This window comes from Gaeumannomyces tritici (genome assembly GCF_000145635.1).
Source record: "Gaeumannomyces tritici R3-111a-1 unplaced genomic scaffold supercont2.3, whole genome shotgun sequence".
In the NCBI taxonomy this organism is placed as follows: domain Eukaryota; kingdom Fungi; phylum Ascomycota; class Sordariomycetes; order Magnaporthales; family Magnaporthaceae; genus Gaeumannomyces; species Gaeumannomyces tritici.
The window spans coordinates 5,434,869-5,452,736 of NW_008804547.1; the positions used below are offsets into that span (position 1 = coordinate 5,434,869).

The 17,868-nt window shown below is 60.2% G+C and overlaps 6 protein-coding genes across 6 annotated transcripts; 3 read left to right on the plus strand and 3 right to left on the minus strand.

Annotated features, from left to right (window-relative positions):
• Positions 1-732: 732 nt before the first annotated feature.
• On the plus strand, positions 733-2,663 carry GGTG_06947 (hypothetical protein; the record flags this gene model as incomplete). The annotated part of the gene is made up of 3 exons (XM_009224769.1): positions 733-911; positions 999-1,489; positions 1,567-2,663. The coding sequence occupies 3 exons, from the start codon at positions 733-735 to the stop codon at positions 2,661-2,663; spliced, it is 1,767 nt and encodes a 588-aa protein (XP_009223033.1).
• Positions 2,664-3,543: 880 nt separating this feature from the next.
• On the plus strand, positions 3,544-5,305 carry GGTG_06948 (hypothetical protein; the record flags this gene model as incomplete). Its single annotated transcript, XM_009224770.1, has 4 exons — positions 3,544-4,479; positions 4,551-4,771; positions 4,853-4,888; positions 4,963-5,305. 4 exons carry the CDS (start codon positions 3,544-3,546, stop codon positions 5,303-5,305), a joined length of 1,536 nt encoding a protein of 511 aa, XP_009223034.1.
• A 169-nt stretch (positions 5,306-5,474) lies between these two features.
• GGTG_06949 (hypothetical protein) lies at positions 5,475-6,667 on the minus strand (the record flags this gene model as incomplete). The annotated part of the gene is made up of 3 exons (XM_009224771.1): positions 5,475-5,737; positions 5,870-6,435; positions 6,521-6,667. 3 exons carry the CDS (start codon positions 6,665-6,667, stop codon positions 5,584-5,586), a joined length of 867 nt encoding a protein of 288 aa, XP_009223035.1. The 3' UTR covers positions 5,475-5,583.
• A 417-nt stretch (positions 6,668-7,084) lies between these two features.
• Positions 7,085-9,786, minus strand: GGTG_06950 (hypothetical protein). The gene is made up of 6 exons (XM_009224772.1): positions 9,158-9,786; positions 8,892-9,081; positions 8,727-8,832; positions 8,600-8,626; positions 8,314-8,533; positions 7,085-8,250 (listed from the first exon to the last, which is right to left on the minus strand). The coding sequence occupies exons 1-6, from the start codon at positions 9,458-9,460 to the stop codon at positions 7,264-7,266; spliced, it is 1,833 nt and encodes a 610-aa protein (XP_009223036.1). The 5' UTR covers positions 9,461-9,786; the 3' UTR covers positions 7,085-7,263.
• A 222-nt stretch (positions 9,787-10,008) lies between these two features.
• On the minus strand, positions 10,009-11,939 carry GGTG_06951 (hypothetical protein; the record flags this gene model as incomplete). Its single annotated transcript, XM_009224773.1, has 9 exons — positions 10,009-10,307; positions 10,367-10,507; positions 10,586-10,610; positions 10,688-10,825; positions 10,928-11,146; positions 11,262-11,310; positions 11,392-11,512; positions 11,585-11,693; positions 11,771-11,939. The coding sequence occupies 9 exons, from the start codon at positions 11,937-11,939 to the stop codon at positions 10,229-10,231; spliced, it is 1,050 nt and encodes a 349-aa protein (XP_009223037.1). The 3' UTR covers positions 10,009-10,228.
• A 3,604-nt stretch (positions 11,940-15,543) lies between these two features.
• Positions 15,544-17,753, plus strand: GGTG_06952 (laccase-2; the record flags this gene model as incomplete). Its single annotated transcript, XM_009224774.1, has 7 exons — positions 15,544-15,719; positions 15,782-15,845; positions 15,907-15,979; positions 16,042-16,071; positions 16,133-16,184; positions 16,260-16,422; positions 16,500-17,753. 7 exons carry the CDS (start codon positions 15,544-15,546, stop codon positions 17,751-17,753), a joined length of 1,812 nt encoding a protein of 603 aa, XP_009223038.1.
• Positions 17,754-17,868: the final 115 nt, after the last annotated feature.

The window sequence follows — 17,868 nt, forward strand, 5'->3', positions numbered from 1 at the left end:
CACGCGACCAAGACATAGGGGACAGGCCTCACACGTGGGCTGCCTGACTGGGGCTGGTTGAGATGGCTGGCCGGGGTCTATCATGGCTGGATTGTAAAACTGGCTGCTGGGTTCGGTCTAGAAGGCATCTCGAAATGTCCTGTTCTTGATTGAATACGAGATGACTGTAAGGCGTGGGAGGGAGGCAGCCTAGATGGTGGAAAATAGCATGAATCTGCTTGGCAGGAATCTGCTCAACAGGGTGGCCGCTTCCTTTTGTGGCGACCGATGGCTGGCACAGCCTCCCGCCCGGTTGCTCTTGCCTCGTCCCCTGGATGTGCTGAGAAGAGCCAGTCAGGCGCTCTCCACGACGCCGCGTGCCCAGCACAAAAGCTGTGATTTGTCCAGTTGCCCGGCTGCAGCGTCCCTTCCAATCCTCATCCTCCAGCGGCCAGGCACAGCCAAGAAATGCGTCGCGTGCCCCCAAAGCCAGTGGAGGGGTGCCACGGTAGGTAGCGGTGGGCAATTGATGGGCGTTGGCGGTGCCCGGAGAGCTGCACACAGCCTCGCCCTGCTTACCTGGACGACAGACCGAAGGAGGGGGAGCTGCGCAGAAGTGACTGCAGGTTGGCGATAACTGTGAAGCAAGCATGTAGTTGGATAAATAGATGAATTGACCGAGTGTTCTCCGCCTCACAGTTAGCAGGCTGCTATCGCGTGTTCTCTGTCTGTTTCTGTTTCCGTTTCTTACCAATGCCCAGCACTCGTCCTGTGGTCGGGGCGGAGAAGAATGGCTTCCCACCTCCGCCGCCACCTGCGCAGAGATGGCTCGCCCGAGACACCAGCTACCAGCGGCTCGCAAGCCAGCTCTGCGCCTCTGATCCTCGGCTTGGAAACCGAGATCCCAAGGCTACCATTCAGATGATAGCCTGGTGAGCTGCAGCCGGCCCTTCAAAGTCTCGCAACATGCCCCAGCGGGCTTTTGCCCGAAACTGACCACTCCTTGTCGTGTATCGCAGGGATGACTCTGGCGTCCGGGCTTTGGCCATGAGGCTGGGTGCAGACAACAAGTTCAGCAGCGAGGCCGAGCTCACGGACCCGGCCGAAATGGCCGCCCGGCTGGCCGGACACGCGTCCGAGCCCGGACGGCGGACGGTGTGGATAGTCGAGGGCCTCGGGCCGGCCGTCGTGGCCGTCTTTGGTGACCACTTTGGGCTGCACCCGTCCGTCTTCGTGGAGCAGGAGCGCGTCGTGGTCATGAGCAAGAAGCCCGACGGCGAGAGCGACGGCCTGCCGCTGCCGTCGGCCCTGCGCGCCCGGGGCCACGTGTGCTTCAAGTACTTCGAGGTCATGTGCATCGACCGCCGCCCGGCCAGCTTTAGGCTGGTCTGCGCCGACACGGGCCGTCACATCGGCGTCTCGCGCGACGACGGCGTATTCAACGAGGCCATCGTGGTCAGGCGCAAGGCCACTTTCTGGAGCAGAAAGAATGACAACGATGGCTGGGACTGTAAGTGTGACACCTCCAACTTCTACTTCTACTGCCTGCTTTTCGGAGACGGCATGGCTGACCGGCTCGGCGACCAGGTCTGATACTGTGCGACCCTCCCGTCAGGCGCGTCCGCACGGGGGAGGAGTACAAGGACGAGTACGCCGTCAAGACGAAGCCGTACCAGGGCGGCTACGTCGACTTCGTCCCCCACCCGCCGCACGGTCGGCCGAGCCCTCAGGGCCCGCCACGGGTCGGCATGCTCGACGACCTGGCCTTTTACCTACGCGAGCACGTGGGGCCCCTAGTGCTAGCGGCCCCGGGCGGCGGCGGCGGGGGGCTAGCGGCGGACCCGGACGCGGTGGTGGGCGGCTTCGTGCGCAAGGTGGTGGCGTCGCACTACCTGCGGCAAGCCGAGCACCTCCGGGCGGTGCTGTCGCAGAACCAGCGGGCGCTGAGCCGCAAGATCGACCTCGCGTCGCTGCCCATGGACAAGGTCGAGGACCTCTGGAGCGACACGCAGGCCTGGGAGCGCCGCACGGCCGAGTACTGCGAGGACCTCGAGGCCATCATGATGCAGCTGGGCATCCCGCTCGAGCCGCCCGACCTCTCGTCGCCGCCGCCGCCGGCCGGGCCCGGGGGCGGGGGTGGGGGCGGCTGCCAGAGGCGGCGGGACCAGGAGCTCTCCCGGTGGCTGGACCCGACGCTGGACTTCCAGTTCCTCCACCTCCGCTTCTCGGAGCTCCGGCGGCGCGTTGAGTGCCTGAACGGGGCCGTGACGGGCCTGGCCTCCATCACGGGCAACCGGCAGGCGCACCGGGAGCAGCAGCTCGCGCTCGCGACGGCGCGGCGCAGCATGCGCGAGGCGAACCGGACAAAGGCCGTCACGCTGGTGGGGCTCGTCTTCATCCCGCTCGCCTACGTGTCGTCGCTCTTCAGCATGACGGACCCCTACGCGCCCGGCGGCCAGGACTTCAAGCTGTACTGGGTCGTGTCGCTGCCGCTCATCGTGCTCGTGCTGGGCACCTACTACGTCCTGGACCTGGGCTACACCGACGACGACGGCGATGAAGGGCGCGGCTCGACCTGGTCGCTCCGCGTCTTCCTGGCCGCCATGAGGGTGAAGCTGCGGTGGGCCCCCCGGCGGGAGGGCGGCGCGATGCCCGTGTGGGAGGGGACGACGATGTGCAGGTGACAAATTGGGTACCACCTAGGTAGGTAATAGATCATTGATGACAGCAGCCCCATCTCTCACAATGCCTTTCCTAGGACGATGATGATGCTGCCTCATGTCTGCATTCTGCAGCTTTTCGTCTACGAGGCCGCGCAAGCTCCTTGACCAGGAATGGCAAGGCGACGGAGCCCCGGTGGCACAGGTGCAGGCAAACCCAGGTGGCCCACGAACGCCAATCAATGCACCGCTACCCGCCGGCGGTCGGTTGTGCCGGCATCTGCTGTGGTGAGGTAGAGGGAGAGAATAAGAGAGGGATGGGGCAGCGGGAGAATCCAATGGGGTAATCCGACAGGGGTTGTCAAAGGGGTTGGTGGGTGGCTGGGGCCAATCAGCGTCCGTCTATCTTTGGCGCCCACGTTTGTTTCCCTCTTCACGTTCCTTTGAACCTTTCGCGCCCTGCCAAGGGATTTGGGGTCGGCGGCTACAGGGCCAACCACCATCACGCCTGGCCCAGGCGACGCGCCCGTCTGTTGTGAAAGGGGAATGGGGAGGCCACGCAATGTTGTGCGGGAAGAGGTCTGGGTCGCAATGCGCGTTTCTATTCGGGCGAGCCAGGTGGTACCAATTGGGCCATCGTTCGTCTGACAGGTCCGATGGCGGTTTCGTGGGTGGGATGGATGTTGGATATATGGGTGGCCCGTCGCTGGCCCTTTGTGCTGTGTCGGCTTGCCCTCTCTCTCTGGAGTCTCATTGCAAGCAAGTGTGTGCGTGCGTGTGTGAAGTGTCGCTCTCTCTTTACCAAGTGATCTTTGAGATCCAGCCAGTGGCTAGTCCGCTGTTGAACAGCCTTTACAATCTTTTATAATACACACATACCACGACTACTCACACCATCCACAAGATGCATTTCCACTGGAGGACACTGGCGCTGGTCGTCTCGTCCCTCATCACACAGGCCGCCGCCCAGTCCAGCGGCAGCAGCAGCAGCAGCACATCCGCCACCGCCGCGCCCACGTCGACCCCCTCGCCAGGCGCCCTCCGGCAGTCGGTCTTCGTGTCGCCAAACCAGGAGCTCGCCTTCGGCATCTCCATCCCCGCCGACTCGGAGGACATCTACTTCACGCTGGCGGGCCAGCCCGCAGGCGGCTGGGCGGCCGTGGGGCTGGGATCGGCCACCATGGCGGGCAACCCGCTGATCCTGATGGTGTACGCGTCCACCGACGGCGCCAACGTGACCTTTTCGCCGCGCCTCGCCACCCGCGGCCGCGCCGAGCCGACGCCCCTCTCCGCAGCCGACAGCAGCAGCTTGCGCGTGACGGCCCTGCCCGGCACCGGCCTCATTAACGGCACGCTCGTCTACCGCGCCCGCTGCGCCGGCTGCCGGCGCTGGCCGGGCGGCGGCTCGCTCGACGTCGCCGCGACCGCCCTGCCGTGCATCTACGGCGCGGGGCCGTCCTTCTTCCGCAGCGACGACGCGGCCGCGCCGCTCAAGATGCACCACAGCTTCGGATCCTTCACGCTCGACCTGCGCGCCGCCACCGCCGCCGCCGCTGGTGGTGGTGGCGTCGCCGACGCGCCCGTGCTGGACAAGAGCACCACTCTTCGCAGCGTGGGCGCCACGCTCGGGGGAGTCTCGAGGACGGGCAAGCGGGACTGGGCCGCCGTGGCGCACGCCGTCGTCATGATCTTTTGCTTCGTGGGGCTGCTGCCGCTCGGTGTGCTGATGCTGCGCGTCGGCGAGTGGGTGCGCCCGCACGGCATTACCCAGGGCGTTGCCGTTGTTGGAATTATTGTCGGTTTTGGGCTTGGTATCCATGTCAGCGGCAGGTATAACCGGGTAAGTGCTGTTCTGTGTCCCCGACTTGTGGCGTTTGTCCGCTTCTTTGCTGACATTATTCGTCGCTCCAGTCCAAGGATTTCAACTCTGCCCACCAGGTCATCGGCATCCTCGTCTTCATCTTCCTGCTCACCCAGTTCGTCATCGGCTTCCTGCACCATAGGAACCACCGCAAGAGCCAGTCGCAGGCCGAGGTCCCCGTCCCCACCCCCAAGAAGACGCTCAACCTCCGCCCCGTGCACATCTGGCTGGGGCGGTCCGTCATGGTCATGGGCATTATCAACGCATTTCTGTGAGTCTAGTTTTTTTTTTTTTTCCAGAGTTTCCAACCAAGTTGCGACCAAGGCTAACGAATCAACTTGTGAATTTATAGTGGCTTCCCCTTTGCTCTCTCTCCTGGCTACAACCTGTAAGTAAAATTTGCCACCTCTTTGACATCAGCCAGAAGAACACCACGAAGCTGACCCTGCAACCCAAAACTAGCGTCCTGGCCCCGATCGCCCTCGCCATCCTGTTCATCAGCACCGTGCTGCTCTTCCTCAAGGGCTTCCTGCGCCGGCGCCTCTTCGGCAAGAAGTCGCCGCAGCCCGAGGACGACGCCCCGCCCTCCTACACCCAGGAACCCTGGCGCCAGCCCTACCCCATGGGCACCTCGGCCGGCGCCACCGCGGCGCCACCATCTCCCGACGCCCCGCGCGGTGGCGGCATGTTTGGCCTCTCGGGCCTGCGTGGCCTGATGAAGGGCGGCGGCGGCGGCGGCGGCGACGGCCCGAGCGCCAAGGGGATGGAGCTGGGCTCGAGGCAGCACCCGAGGGAGCTGGTGTGAGGGTCGCATTTGTAGATTGGTGGGTTTCTGGGAACGATGGCTGTTTCGACCACAGCTCTAGGATATGTTCTCTTTCATTTGTCATAATGCATTGGCTGGCGTTGGGTTGCACTGGTTAGTTTACGAACGCCCTTGGAGGCTGCAACAGACGCATATGACGGCCACATGGCTGCTCTTAAATCATATTCTTTGGTTATATTTCCAATTTCTATCACGCAATGATAGATCCTGCTCCCCCCCTATAACTTGGAACCATCCACCAACCGCCCCGGCGTCACTCATAATAGAACCGCGCACCCCTCAACCTCGGGCCTCTCAGCCCTCACCAGCGTCGTGAACACCCCGACCGCCAGCCCCCCCTCCCCGCGGCCCCGCAACAGCCTCACCGCGCCCGCCCGCTGCCCGCTGCCGCCGCCGCCGCGCCCCATCGGCCTGTACGCGGGCGCGCGCTTGCCGCGCATCGTAAAAAACAAATCCAGCCGCGGCAGCCACGTCGCGCACCCGTCGAGCGCCGCCGGCGGCCCGGCTTTCCCGGCCCCGGCCACGGCGCGGCCGGCCACTTACAAGGTCCGCCTCACCGCCTCGGCCTCGGCCGCCTTCTCGTCCCACGCCGAGTCGTCGCCGTCGTCGCCGCCGCCGGCTAGCACCACGGTGGCCAGCGAGTCGCAGCCGCGCGCGAGGCCGCGCACCAGGTCGCGCAGGTCCTCGGCCTCGCTCGGGAAGCCGCTGAGCCGCGTGACGATGGGGTAGCCCTCGATGGCGACGTGTCGGACGTGTCGCGCCCACGGCGCCGCCAGGAAGCGGGTTGCGGCGGCGGCGGCGGCGGCGGCGTCGTCGTCGTCGTGGGTGGCGGCGGCTCCCCCCACGGGGATGCGGATGACGGTGGTGGCGTCGGGCCGGCGCATGCTGCGCTCCACGCGGGCATCGAGGGTCAGGCGGTTGTGGTGGCGGCGGCGGAGGCTGCTGTCGGGGCCGTCGTTGCTGTTGGTCGTTTCTGGGCGTGTGGGTGGTGGTCCCTGATGTCGCCTGCCGCGCTTGATTTCCTTGAGCACGCCGGCGGCGAGCTGGCAGGAGAGGGTGACGTTTAGGAAGTTGGCGTCTACCAGCACTCCCGAGACGTCCGTGATATTCTGTGTTTAATGCTGTTAGCTTCCTGTGCTCTGAGCGTTCGAGATCTGGGAAAAAAAGTAAAAAAAAGTAGTGGGGTCAACTTACGTCGTCGAGGGATATGACATCCACATATGACACCAGCATGGCATGACGGAAGACTTCCAGCTGGAGCTCCACAGGAAGCCCTACGAATGGGAATGGGCGCTGGTCGACGGGCTCCGGCTTGGAGGTTGTCGCCTTTGTGTTTGCCATCGCTCTAAAAATGCTTCGATGCGAAACGTGCGGCCGAGCCTTGTAGGCATGTAGACTAAGTGTTTTTATGGCTCTGCTTTGTTTGGCCTCTGGCTGCTGGCTTCCTAGACGACAAGCATCGCTCGAATGCCTTGCCTTAGCCTCGGGCGCGAGGTGATCAAGATGTGAACACACTCTCAACCGGAGATAGGGGGACGAGGCTGGGAGCGGATGTAAGTTGACTGCGAGGAAGTTTAGTGCAGCCACCCACCAAATAAACGGCACCTGCTCCTTTTTCATCCTCTATCCATGCTTCTCCCCTAGACACCCTCAGACCAGAAACTCTGCCTTGATACTCGGCAAATTCTATTGTCCAAGCTATTCGGTCAACACTTGTACCCTTTGACCAAAACATAAAACAAGAAACCCGCTGTGCAAAGTCATGGCTCGGCCACGTGTAATGTCGAGTTAATACTACGTTTCGTAGGCCAGAGTCCAAGGTGTGCGAGTCGGCCAGTATTGAGCTTCAGCCTTTATAATTGCGTGTTTCGTTATCGACTATTGCTAAAAAGAATGATCGCTGTTATGCCATGCCCCGGCTTCAATCCGCCTGGCCGTCACTCATCCTCGTCCCCCTCCAGCCAGACCTCGTGGCCGTTACCGTCGCGGACCCAGAAGCTGGCCACCAGCGTGCAGACGGCCACGCAGCTGAGCCCCCACCAGACGGCGCCGACGATGCCCCTCTCCAGCCCGACGCCGTAGACGATGCCGCCGACGTACGGGCCTATCGTGCGCGCGGCCGAGCTGGCCGTCTGGCCGATGCCGTGCACCGTGCCCAGGACGCTGGGGTGCGGGGAGCAGTTGTTGACCAGGATCGTCTGCGCCGGCAGGGCAAAGGTGCGCCCCAGCACCTGGCAGAGAAGGACCAGGCTGAGCGCGAGCCACACCAGGGCGCCCGACTTTTCGTGGGGCGGAGGGCTGGCGCTCGGCACGATGCTGAGGAAAGGGACGGCAAAGTAGGCGACCGGGAAGCACACAAGGAATATGCGCCATGATTTCATGGTTCCGAGCTTCCCAGACAGCCAAGGATACAGCACCAGCTGTAACGCGATGCCTATAGTCCCCAGGGTTGTCATGGCCACCCCGACCGACCGGGAAGAAAGCCCAACACCACCAGTAAATAAAAAGGGTAGGTGGCGGGGCAGGGCGTCGGGTGATTTGGGCGGATGGGACGGGTCGTACACTGGAGTGGACAAAAATATGGGCCACAGCGAGTTGAACGAGCCGATGTGGAAGGCGAGAAAAAAGTGCGCCACGAGCGTGAAGACGACGTTGCGCGTAAAGATGCGCCGGAACGACAAGCGCTGTGTGTATCTCGCGCCTCGCCGCTTTGGGGCCTCGTCCAGCGAGGACCGGCGGCTGGAAGAGGGGCTCATGTTGATCGTATCGGTACTTTCATCCCCGGGAGAGAACTCCCGCTGCTCCAGCCTCGAGTACCTACCTCCTTTCTCGCCCCTATTAAGGCAGCTAGACTGGAAGAGGCGCGCGAGCTTCTTGCCCAGCTCAATGCCGTAGTCCCGTTTGTCGAGGCGGGCATCTAGTGTCTGCTCGGATAACGTCAGTCGTCCGGGATGGCCAAAGGAACAAGGAGCGATTCTGAAGCATACCTCTTCTAGACAAAGCCAGGCGGAAAGCAGTCCACAGAGTAGGATAAAGGCAGACACGATGTTGGGTGGGGCAAAGGGGTACTTGACGAAAAAGTCCATGTGCCCAAAGACGTCAGGATAGGTCCCGGCAAGGTCGGCAAGCTGGCCTCCGAGCATGGGCCCAATGATTGTCCCAATGTTGAAGGTCAAAGGGAGCAGGAGGAATGCTCTGGACTGATACCTGTCACGCGATATATATATATGAGCACACCGTTGCTCGTCCGCATCAGGATGAATGTGAACTTACTTCTTTTCGTAAATAGTCTCGCTGATCCTGGCAGTTTAGATGTTGGATTAGCAACATGAAATGGAGAGCAAGGCTCGCGATGTGCTGACCGTTTATCAGACATATCATCCAACGTGACGTGACTTACATGGTTCTCAAGACGCCAACGTTCCCATTCGTTATACCACCCAAAACTCGAAAGAAAAGAGCTTGCTGGAATGTAGTGGAAAAGCCATAGCCAATGGTAGAAATCACTGACGGGCCTGGTCAGCAGGCGCCTGCGCGCAATCAAGGGACGCTGAAAAACACTCACAGGTTCCAAGGAGGCCACAGAGGATGACCCTCTTGCGGCCGAACCGACTTGAATCGGCAGCCCTGCCCCAAGCCATGGCCGTGAGGAACTGGGCTCCAGTAAAGCTGGCCTGGAGGATGCCGGCCTTGCCCGAAATTTCAGCGGCCGACTGCGAGGGGTCGAACCATGATAGCTGGTAGAAAAGATACGACTGTGCGGTCGAGTGTCAGTTTTTGCTCCCACTGAAACTGGCTGTGGCACACTATTCTGTGGCACATTATTCCTACCATGAGCGAGGTCTGAGCCAAGGGCTCGGCAAGCCGTGCCAGGACAATGACAACAAGCTGGCCCTTCCTGGGCAGGTCCTTCCAGCTGACAGGCGGGCTGTGCGCAGCCGCCTTTGACTTTGTGGTGCCATTGCTGCGGACTCTGTCTATAGGTACTATCGGTAGCTCGTCCGCAAGCAGCAGCGACTGCTCGGCGATGGCATCGTCCGCAGCGGCGAGCTCTTCCCCCGAGGCTACCGCAAAAGAGCCGTAGTTGGGCACTTCCGACGCTACTGCCCCGCCGTCGTCGTGGGTTCGGGTCATGCTGCGCTGCTGCTCGGTGTGCTCACCTCGGAAGACAGCAGCGGTGAAGAGTTCTGCGTACGGATTGGGAGGGCAGGGATGGCAGGGATTGCGGGCTTGGTGAGCGATTGTGGAGAAAATGAGTGTCGAAAAGGGTGGAATGAAATACTCGGATGATCGGGAGGCGGGAAGGCTGTGTGGGCTGAAGCTTGCGCAGCCGTGATCCCGAGTGAGTTTGTGGGAAAGTGTGGAAAAGAAAAATGGAAATTGGCTTTGGATGCCTTCCTAGGCTTGACGCCTCACCTGTGCAGAAAAACGCAGCCGGGAAATGGCGAGGAATTGATGACGCAACAACCTGGTAGCGTAGGAATTCCGCCACCAACATCGGCGACCGCTGGGCTTGGCGCGCACAGCGCTTTTAGCGCGTTAGCTCCCCTTAGCCAGGCCCAGACATAAGCATTTCTGATCTCCCCCGGGCCGTCGGGTGGGAACGGCGCCGTAGTCTCGGGGGAAAGCCAGCGAGCGACAGCGTCGGGATGTCCCCTGTCGGCTTTCAATCTGCACGCACGCAACTCGAAATGGGTTGGGATGGCTTCAAACGCTGCTGAGACTCTTTGTACATTATGTCGGGCCACTTTCGATAGCCACAAGAGCTGCCCACCACGTTCGAGAATCATAAAAGACCCCCAAAGGAAAGTCACCCTCCGACAAGGCCCGTCATCCAGCAGGGATATGGGTCCAGAAACTAGGATGGGCCGCGGGAGGAAACACAAGGTCAAGACTGGCATCCTAGAGCCCATACCAACCCCCTGCCCTCCAGCACGCTGTCGCGCTCGCTTGGTTCGTGCTGGTCGAGAATACGGTTCGCCTGTTGTAAAAGACCGGTTAGTCTCATGGAGGCACATCCGATTTTATGTTCCCACTTACCCAACGTAGACAGTCCCCCGGGTCGTGATGGTTTTGTACGCGATGTTGGTCTGCGTGACGACGATAGGGTTGCCTTGCCGTACTGTGACGGTAACGCTGGGCCGGTTGACCCCGACGCAGACCGTCGCCGGCGCCGGCGTGCTGTTGAGTTTTTGTCTTGTCAGCTCCCACCGTTTCTTCTGTATGTCTCTTGCGGACTAGAAGCTCGTTGCAACTTACATGGTGGCGGTGGTGATGCGGAGAACTGGGTTGTTGTGACACAATGGCTCCTCGTCAGCATCCCTCCCTCGTCGATACAAGACCTCAAGAGATGGAACTTACGGGCTTCCGTCCTGGTCTGGGGTGGGAGCGTGGTGACCGAGGTCAGGGTGACGGTGTAGGTCGTCTGCGTCACTGTCACCGTCGTGGCGGCGACGGCGACGCGCGCCCCGAGCCGGCGCCTCCCCTCGTCTCGCTTCTCTGCAGCAGCCACGGCGTCGTCCGCCTTGTCAGCGCCTGGCCGAATACCGCCACCGCAGCTTCGCCCGATGCAGAAGGTGATGGTGGGCTGGGGGGACCCACTGTTGGGGTAGTGGCAGACCGCCGTCGTCACCATCGTCGTCGTGTACTGGCTCGTCGTCGTGCCCTGCGTCGACGTGCGCGTCACCGTCGACGTGATGGTCACCGTCTGCCCTTGCGGATACACCGTCACCGTTGCCGTCCCCACGGCGCAGTTGCTCGACGTGACGGTCGCGGGAGCCAGGATCAGGGTTTGCGTCTGCACGATGGTGCTGATGACGGCTGTTGGGTTGGGGTTGCGCCAGTCGCGCGCGCATTAGCTCATCTGATATGTCTCACAGGAATGTATCCCATTTGTCCTCCACCCCCAAGGAAGCTTGGCTTTGCATAGACTTACTGACGGCCTGCGGAGTGCTTGTGACCCCGATAACGACGGTCGGAGTGGCCTGCGTGGGACATGACTTAGTACTCGCCTAGAATTGGTCGCTAAACAAGACATGAGACAGCGGCATGCAGCTATCGCATACCGTTATCGTCACCCTCTCGGGGACGCCAACGCTCAGGTTAATCGTGCGTTGGACGGCAATCTGGTTGCCGGCGACGACGATCCTCCACTGCCCGGTCCGCATGACCGAGAAGGGAATTCCGCTGTTGTTGCTGTATCAGCCACTCGCCCGCGCTCAACTTCTCCACAGGCGCGCCATGGGATATGTGTCGTACCATTGCGAGCTGACCTGCACGCCGGATTGGCCGACCTGGATCGCCGAGCACGCATATTGGTTGCCCTCGGGACTGACCAGCACGGGGCTGACCAGCTCGGAAGAGCAGCCTGAGGAAGCAGGTCAGCAAATCTGCCATGCTCTTTGCCCCAGAAAACGAGTTCGACTCGTGATTTTGCCCCCCTACCTTGGAACACCGAGATGAAGGTGAAGTACTGGTTCGACGAGCCGTCGATGTAGTAAGAACCCCCGTTGCTGTAGTCCACGCCGTACGACGAGCAGCTCTGGCCGAGCACGCCCAGGCACAGCGCCAGGAGCGCCGCAAGAAGCAGGTGGGGTCTGAAGATGGCTGCCATTGTGTACGCTGCCGGTGGAGAGGTGTTACTGTGCAACTGTGCAACTGCGATCGGGTCTGTATCTCTCTGCCCATACGAACCAAGGGCAAGCCTACCCCGGGTTCTTTATGTATCTGCAATGTCGGCAATGTAGACGCTGCCAAAGCCCGGATGTCTCCCAGCTGATGGGCCCACGGCATGCGGCCTCGATATTGCAAACGTCGTGCTGTCCCAAAAATAGCCAGAGAGGAGGGCGCCTCGGCTGCATCGCCAACCCAGCGATTCTGGGCCGAGAGACTCTAGATACCTGGTGCTGCACAGAAGCGTGGGCCATAGAACCATATTGCACTATAAGTCGCCATATTGACTCGAATTCAGCCTGAGCTGTGTTTGCGTGCCAGGCCGAGAGACCGACCGGCTAGCAGCAGGCCATATCCCTCCCGCCCACGAGGCAGCCGGGATCAACAGACACGGCTACTATCAGCGGGATCTCCACTCATTGTACGTCCACAAATCGAGCATGATCTAAGAGTTGTGATTAGAGACGGCCTAACCGAACGGCAGGGAAGGGGCACCCGTCAGAGGTGCGCGGATACTGAACTACAACTTTGGTGGACGCCTGCCAGTTGATATATCATACATGGTGACTTGGCACAGAGTATACAAGAAACAAGCGTGATAGATAAAAGTCAGCTTTGCTACATGTTTGTATTTTCTTGTCTAGTAAACAGATGTCGAGAATAACACGATATGATAGATTGAGAGGAATAGCAGGCAGCTGCAGCGAGGGCGGCGGACAGAATTCCGGACCATGTTGCGCTCTTGATCTTCGGGAAGTCGATCGGATGGTGTGGATACCTATCAGCTAGTCGGCTGTCGTGGGCCACATCTTGGCGGCGTCGTCCGACTTGGAACAGGAGCGGGGCCCGCAGATTCTGCCTATATTGAAACCAGAGAGCACTTGCTGTCACTGTCGAGGCTCGTAACGGTTGGCTAGAAAAAGGTTGCTTCGGAAGTCTTCCAGTTTGGAACCCGGTCGGTACGCCGGGCCAAGCAGGATTCCGCCATGAATCCTCGCAATAGCTGCCCTAGTATACGCGAGGAATGTTTCCTCGGTCCTTTTTCTTCTACTGCCTGAAGACCGGTGCGGCAAGCCACGGCATCTTTGTCTAGAAGCCGGTACCGGAGGGATAAACAAACCAGGATGACAGCTCAGAGACCCTCCCGAAAGCGATGGGAGAAATAGCCTGAGCCGTCTGGGCTAGGGCAATCGTGGTTATCTTGGTTTGTAGCCCAGGCTAAGATGCCGTGATGAAGTGCCGCTGATCCTCACGAACGCCATCCAAGCTGGCTCGGGGGAAGCCAAGTTCGACCAGGATAAGAGATCACATGCAACGGGGACCTCGACTCCAAGAGAGTATCGCGAGAACGCAGGGGGGAGGATTCAAGGACCAGAAGACAGAAGACGACCGTCCCTGGCCCTTCCCAGCCTCGATTGGCCTGCCAGTGCTAGTCAGCAACACCCTCAGCCAATGGCGGGGAGACGACCACTGCTGAGCCGGATTGTGCCTAAACGCTAAAAGTCGCGTCCAACGCCACCTCATCCCTCCTTTCTGACTTCATCCCAATCCGCCGTCCCACTTCCCGTGTCCCCCTGGTTCGTTATTGCGACCGACCTCAGCCTTTCGCCCTTTTTCTGCAGGTCTATATTGCGCCCGAGCTTCTGCTTGTTGGACGTGGTGTGGTGGTCCCATCGCCTTCTCGTCCACTTGGTTCGACAAACCGGCTTTCGCTAACGCATCTAAAAATATCTCACTTGGAGACTGCACAACAGATGGTGAAAAGGAGGGGATGTGTGGTACCTCGCCCGCTGGCCTTGGCAGCTCTCAAGGAGTCAACCATACCCTCCTGCGTGCATGGTCCACAACTGGCCGACCTGGCACACACCCGAGTATTGACCGCGGCTCAGACTCGGCACCTTCTGTCGACACGGCGCACAGCTGAGCCTCGTGACACGGCAGCGTACTGCAACTTTAAGCGGGGATGAAGACTAACGATCACCTCAACAGGTAGCTGCCGTCTCTGGATAGGTCCGGGTTCAAAATCAGATGCCACCGCCTTCGGCTCCGGAAAATCGAGACCCCGGCTGCCGTCATTGATGCTCTAAATTTGAGAGCAGTCCTTCTTGGAGGCTTCCCTCAAAATACCTTGGCCATGAATAAACGACTCCTGCCCCAATGACAAAGCGTCACGGCCCCAGCGTCTTCCATCTTCTTCCAGGCGGAACTTCTAGTCTCAGTACGGTCGCTGGGGCCGCCACGAGGACAGCCTCCCTCGCCTCACCCGAGCAGCTTTGGTGGCCTCCAAAAAGCTACCACACACCCTCAAAACCGTGCCGTCCTCTCTCGGTTGCTGAACCGCTCAATAGTTTGCCCAAGCCCCCTGTACTCCCCGTCCCATCAAGTTGTGATGGTGTCGCCACCTCACTTTCCTATTTCAGACTTGCTTTTTGGCATGTCTTGCATATTCACCACCATCACTGGCTGGCTGCCTCTCGAGTCCGAGGCTGCAACCAGGTTTCGTCGTCGATCCTTCGCTTCGTCATGCCCTCGACCTCTTTTCCTCGTTTCGTTCCCACGCGTCAGCAAACCATCACTACTACCTGACCTTCCCAAATGCCTGGGATAAATGGACGGCGGTATGTCTATCACGTCAGATAGAGTGTCTACCCATCGCCCCATTTCGGCTACAGAGGCAGTTCCCGACCCATTCGCTAAGTTCCGAAGCAGGGAGGGTAGATCCGCCTCTCATGGACCTTTCTCGGAATCCCATGCACGAATTTGAAGAGATTCCAATCGAGACAGTCAACGACCCCTTTTTCCCACTAGGTAGCCCGCTAGACAGATAGTCCTAGCTTCGGCCCTCTGTCTGTCATGCTCCCGGCGGTCCATTTCCATCACCACCCACCTTGAGACCTTGTCGAGCATCCCACTGTTCCTTGTTCCAATTTCCCATCCCGGGGGGATGCAATGGCTGCCATAAGCCACAGATCCCACCCTTCGGAGAAATTCTGTTTCCGACACTCGAGGACATGGCGATCACTCGCCTTTTCGGGCAATATTGGGCCCAGGCCTTTTCTTCATGCGGGCTGATGCGAAGAGCCAATACTTGCGTGATGGAGAGCAAGGGGCGGCCAAAGGGGGTGTTCGCTCGGTGCGGATCTCTATTCGTAATCCGCCATCGTAGACCCATAGACACGGCATCCCCTGTTTATCGGTGTGTCCGGAAGACGGAAGGGGTGTGATATGGCAGTGACGATGAGATCGTGACCTATCGCTGAAGTCTCGTCAGGGGGCGGGCGAGTGGCCCCGGCGCCGCCTTCCCCATATCGCGAGCTTGTGCATCTTCTCAGTCCACGCCTGCGTTGTCTGATGTCTTGTCAACTCGGATGGCATAGGCGGGCGTCATGGACAAGTCTATAAAAAGAGGCGTTATGTGCCCATCAAACCACCCTTCTGAAGCTCCAGATCCTCAACAGGCCTTTAGGAGCGCCGCCTAAGCCTTATTTCTAAGCCACAGTGTATTGTGCCAACCTCCTGGAACTTCCATCGCAACTGCCACTACCATGCGTCTCTCTTACTTCCTGGCAGGCTCTCTATCAGTGCTTGCCCTTCGTGCAGACCCTTTGCCTCTCCTGAAGCCGAACCCGGTTGTCCCAGTTGGGGCTCTCCAGCCAAGGCAGACCATCACCCCTGGCGGTCCTCCTTGCGGACAGAACAATGCTACAAACAGGGGCTGCTGGTAGGCTATTAAGCCCACGCCTCCCTTTATCCTTACGTCCACTGAGACTATTGTGATTATAGGAAGAACTACTGGAACGTCAGCACGGACTATGAACTGACGATTCCCACCGGCACCACCAGAGTAGTACGTCCGGTGCTGGGCCATTGGTATAAACTCTGCCATGTTGCTAATTCGAGAGTGTCAGATTGATCTCACCATCACCAACATCACATCATTCTCGGCAGATGGTGTTGCAAAGCCTGTCATGTTGATAAACGGTGAGTGATTGGCCTGCTTTAGAAGGGCGAGGAATAGCCACTAACATCGCATGAGTCCCTAGGAATCTTCCCGGGACCTGTCATCCAATGCGGTAGGTCTGCCTCGGTCCTGAACTTGTGACATGGTCCCTTGGTCCTAACATCCAAACCCAGATTGGGGAGACTGGCTGGAGCTTCGGGTCCATAACAACCTCAAGGATAACGGGTAAGTTCTGGGTACTCGACAAGAAAGTAGAAAGTCCTTGTACAGCTCATATACTGATAATGCGTTACTGTCCAGCACCGGCATCCACTGGCACGGCCTGAGGCAGCTCAACAGCAACAACCAAGACGGCGCCGGCGGGATCACCGAGTGCCCAATTGCCCCCGGCTCCAGTCGAAGCTACACCTTCCGGGCTGTTCAATATGGCACGTCCTGGTACCACAGCCACTTCTCTATCCAGGTAAGAATTTCTCAGCGCCCTTTTTTCCCATGGCAGTACCACACGACTTTTTCCAACGCTAACATTATGTTTTTTAGTATGGCAACGGCGTCGTTGGTGCCGTCGTGGTCAACGGCCCGGCCAGCGCGAATTACGACATCGACCTGGGGCCATTCGTCCTTACCGACTGGTACTGGCAGACCGCCGACATCTTGCAGCTCAAGGCTGAGCAGGCCACAGGCCCTCCGCCCCCGGCCGACAACATCCTGTTCAACGGCACCAACATCAACCCGCGGGGCTCGGGCGGGCGGTACCAGCGCGTCAAGCTGACGCCGGGGAAGAAGCACCGACTCCGCATCATCAACACCTCGGTCGACAACGGCTTCACCGTGTCGCTCGTCGGCCATTCCTTCACCGTCATCTCGACGGACCTCGTGCCGACCCGGCCCGTGGTCAAGACCCAGCTGTTCCTGGGCGTCGGCCAGCGGTACGACGTCGTCATCGAAGCCAACCAGCCCGTGGCCAACTACTGGTTCAACGTAACGCTGGGCGGCGGCGGCCGCTGCGGCGTCTGCAACAACCCCTTCCCGGCCTCCATCTTCTCCTACGACGGCGCGCCCGCAAACGCCAACCCGACCAACCGCGGCACACCCATCACGGCCGACTGCAAGGACACGGTCGGCCCCTTCGTCCCCGTGGTCGTCCGGTCGGCGCCGCGGTCGCAGTTCGCAGCCCAGCACAGGGAGCTGCCTGTCAACCTTACGACGACGGTGACGAGCCGCGGCAACGTCTTCCACTGGCTCGTCAACGGGTCCGGCATCGACGTCGAGTGGGACCGGCCGATCCTGCAGTACGTGGCCGAGCGCAACAGCTCGTGGCCGCGCGCCGCCAACGTCGTCAGCGTGCCCCGGCGCGGCGTATGGACCTTTTGGGTCATCAACAACGCCCAGGGCTCGCTGCCGCATCCCATCCACCTGCACGGCCACGACATGATGGTGCTGGGCGCCGGCGACTCCGGCCGGTTCGACCCGGCCGCCGACGTGGGTCGGCTCAACTTCGACAATCCCGTCCGCCGCGACGTGGCCATGCTGCCGCCTGGCTGGCTCGTCATCGCGTTCGAGACAAACAACCCGGGCGCGTGGCTGATGCACTGCCATATTGGCTGGCACGTCAGCCAGGGGCTCAGCGTGCAGTTCCTCGAGATCGAAGCCGAGATCCCGCAGGTCATGAAGCTGGACCAAATCCAGCCCACGTGCGACGCATGGCGCGCCTACTGGCCCAAGGCGTACTACCCCAAAATCGACTCGGGTCTGAGGAAGCGGATGGATCTAGACTGGGGCCTTAATGTATAGGGAGGGAGGAGCAGCCTGGGTTAGTACACAGCCAATATCAAGAATGGGACAAGGCATGACTAGTACATACGACCATACCCACTGGAATATACGGGATCCCGTCCGCTCTCCCCTA

What these genes read in the sequence shown, in the direction of transcription:
- GGTG_06950 (XM_009224772.1), bottom strand. Translation starts at nt 9,460, where the DNA reads ATGACCCGAACCCACGACGACGGCGGGGCAGTAGCGTCGGAAGTGCCC. An exon ending in GTTGGCGTCTTGAGAACCAT is followed by an intron (nt 8,627 to 8,726) that starts GTAAGTCACGTC and finishes CTAAACTGCCAG; the next exon opens with GATCAGCGAGACTATTTACG. An exon ending in CCTGGCTTTGTCTAGAAGAG is followed by an intron (nt 8,251 to 8,313) that starts GTATGCTTCAGA and finishes TTATCCGAGCAG; the next exon opens with ACACTAGATGCCCGCCTCGA.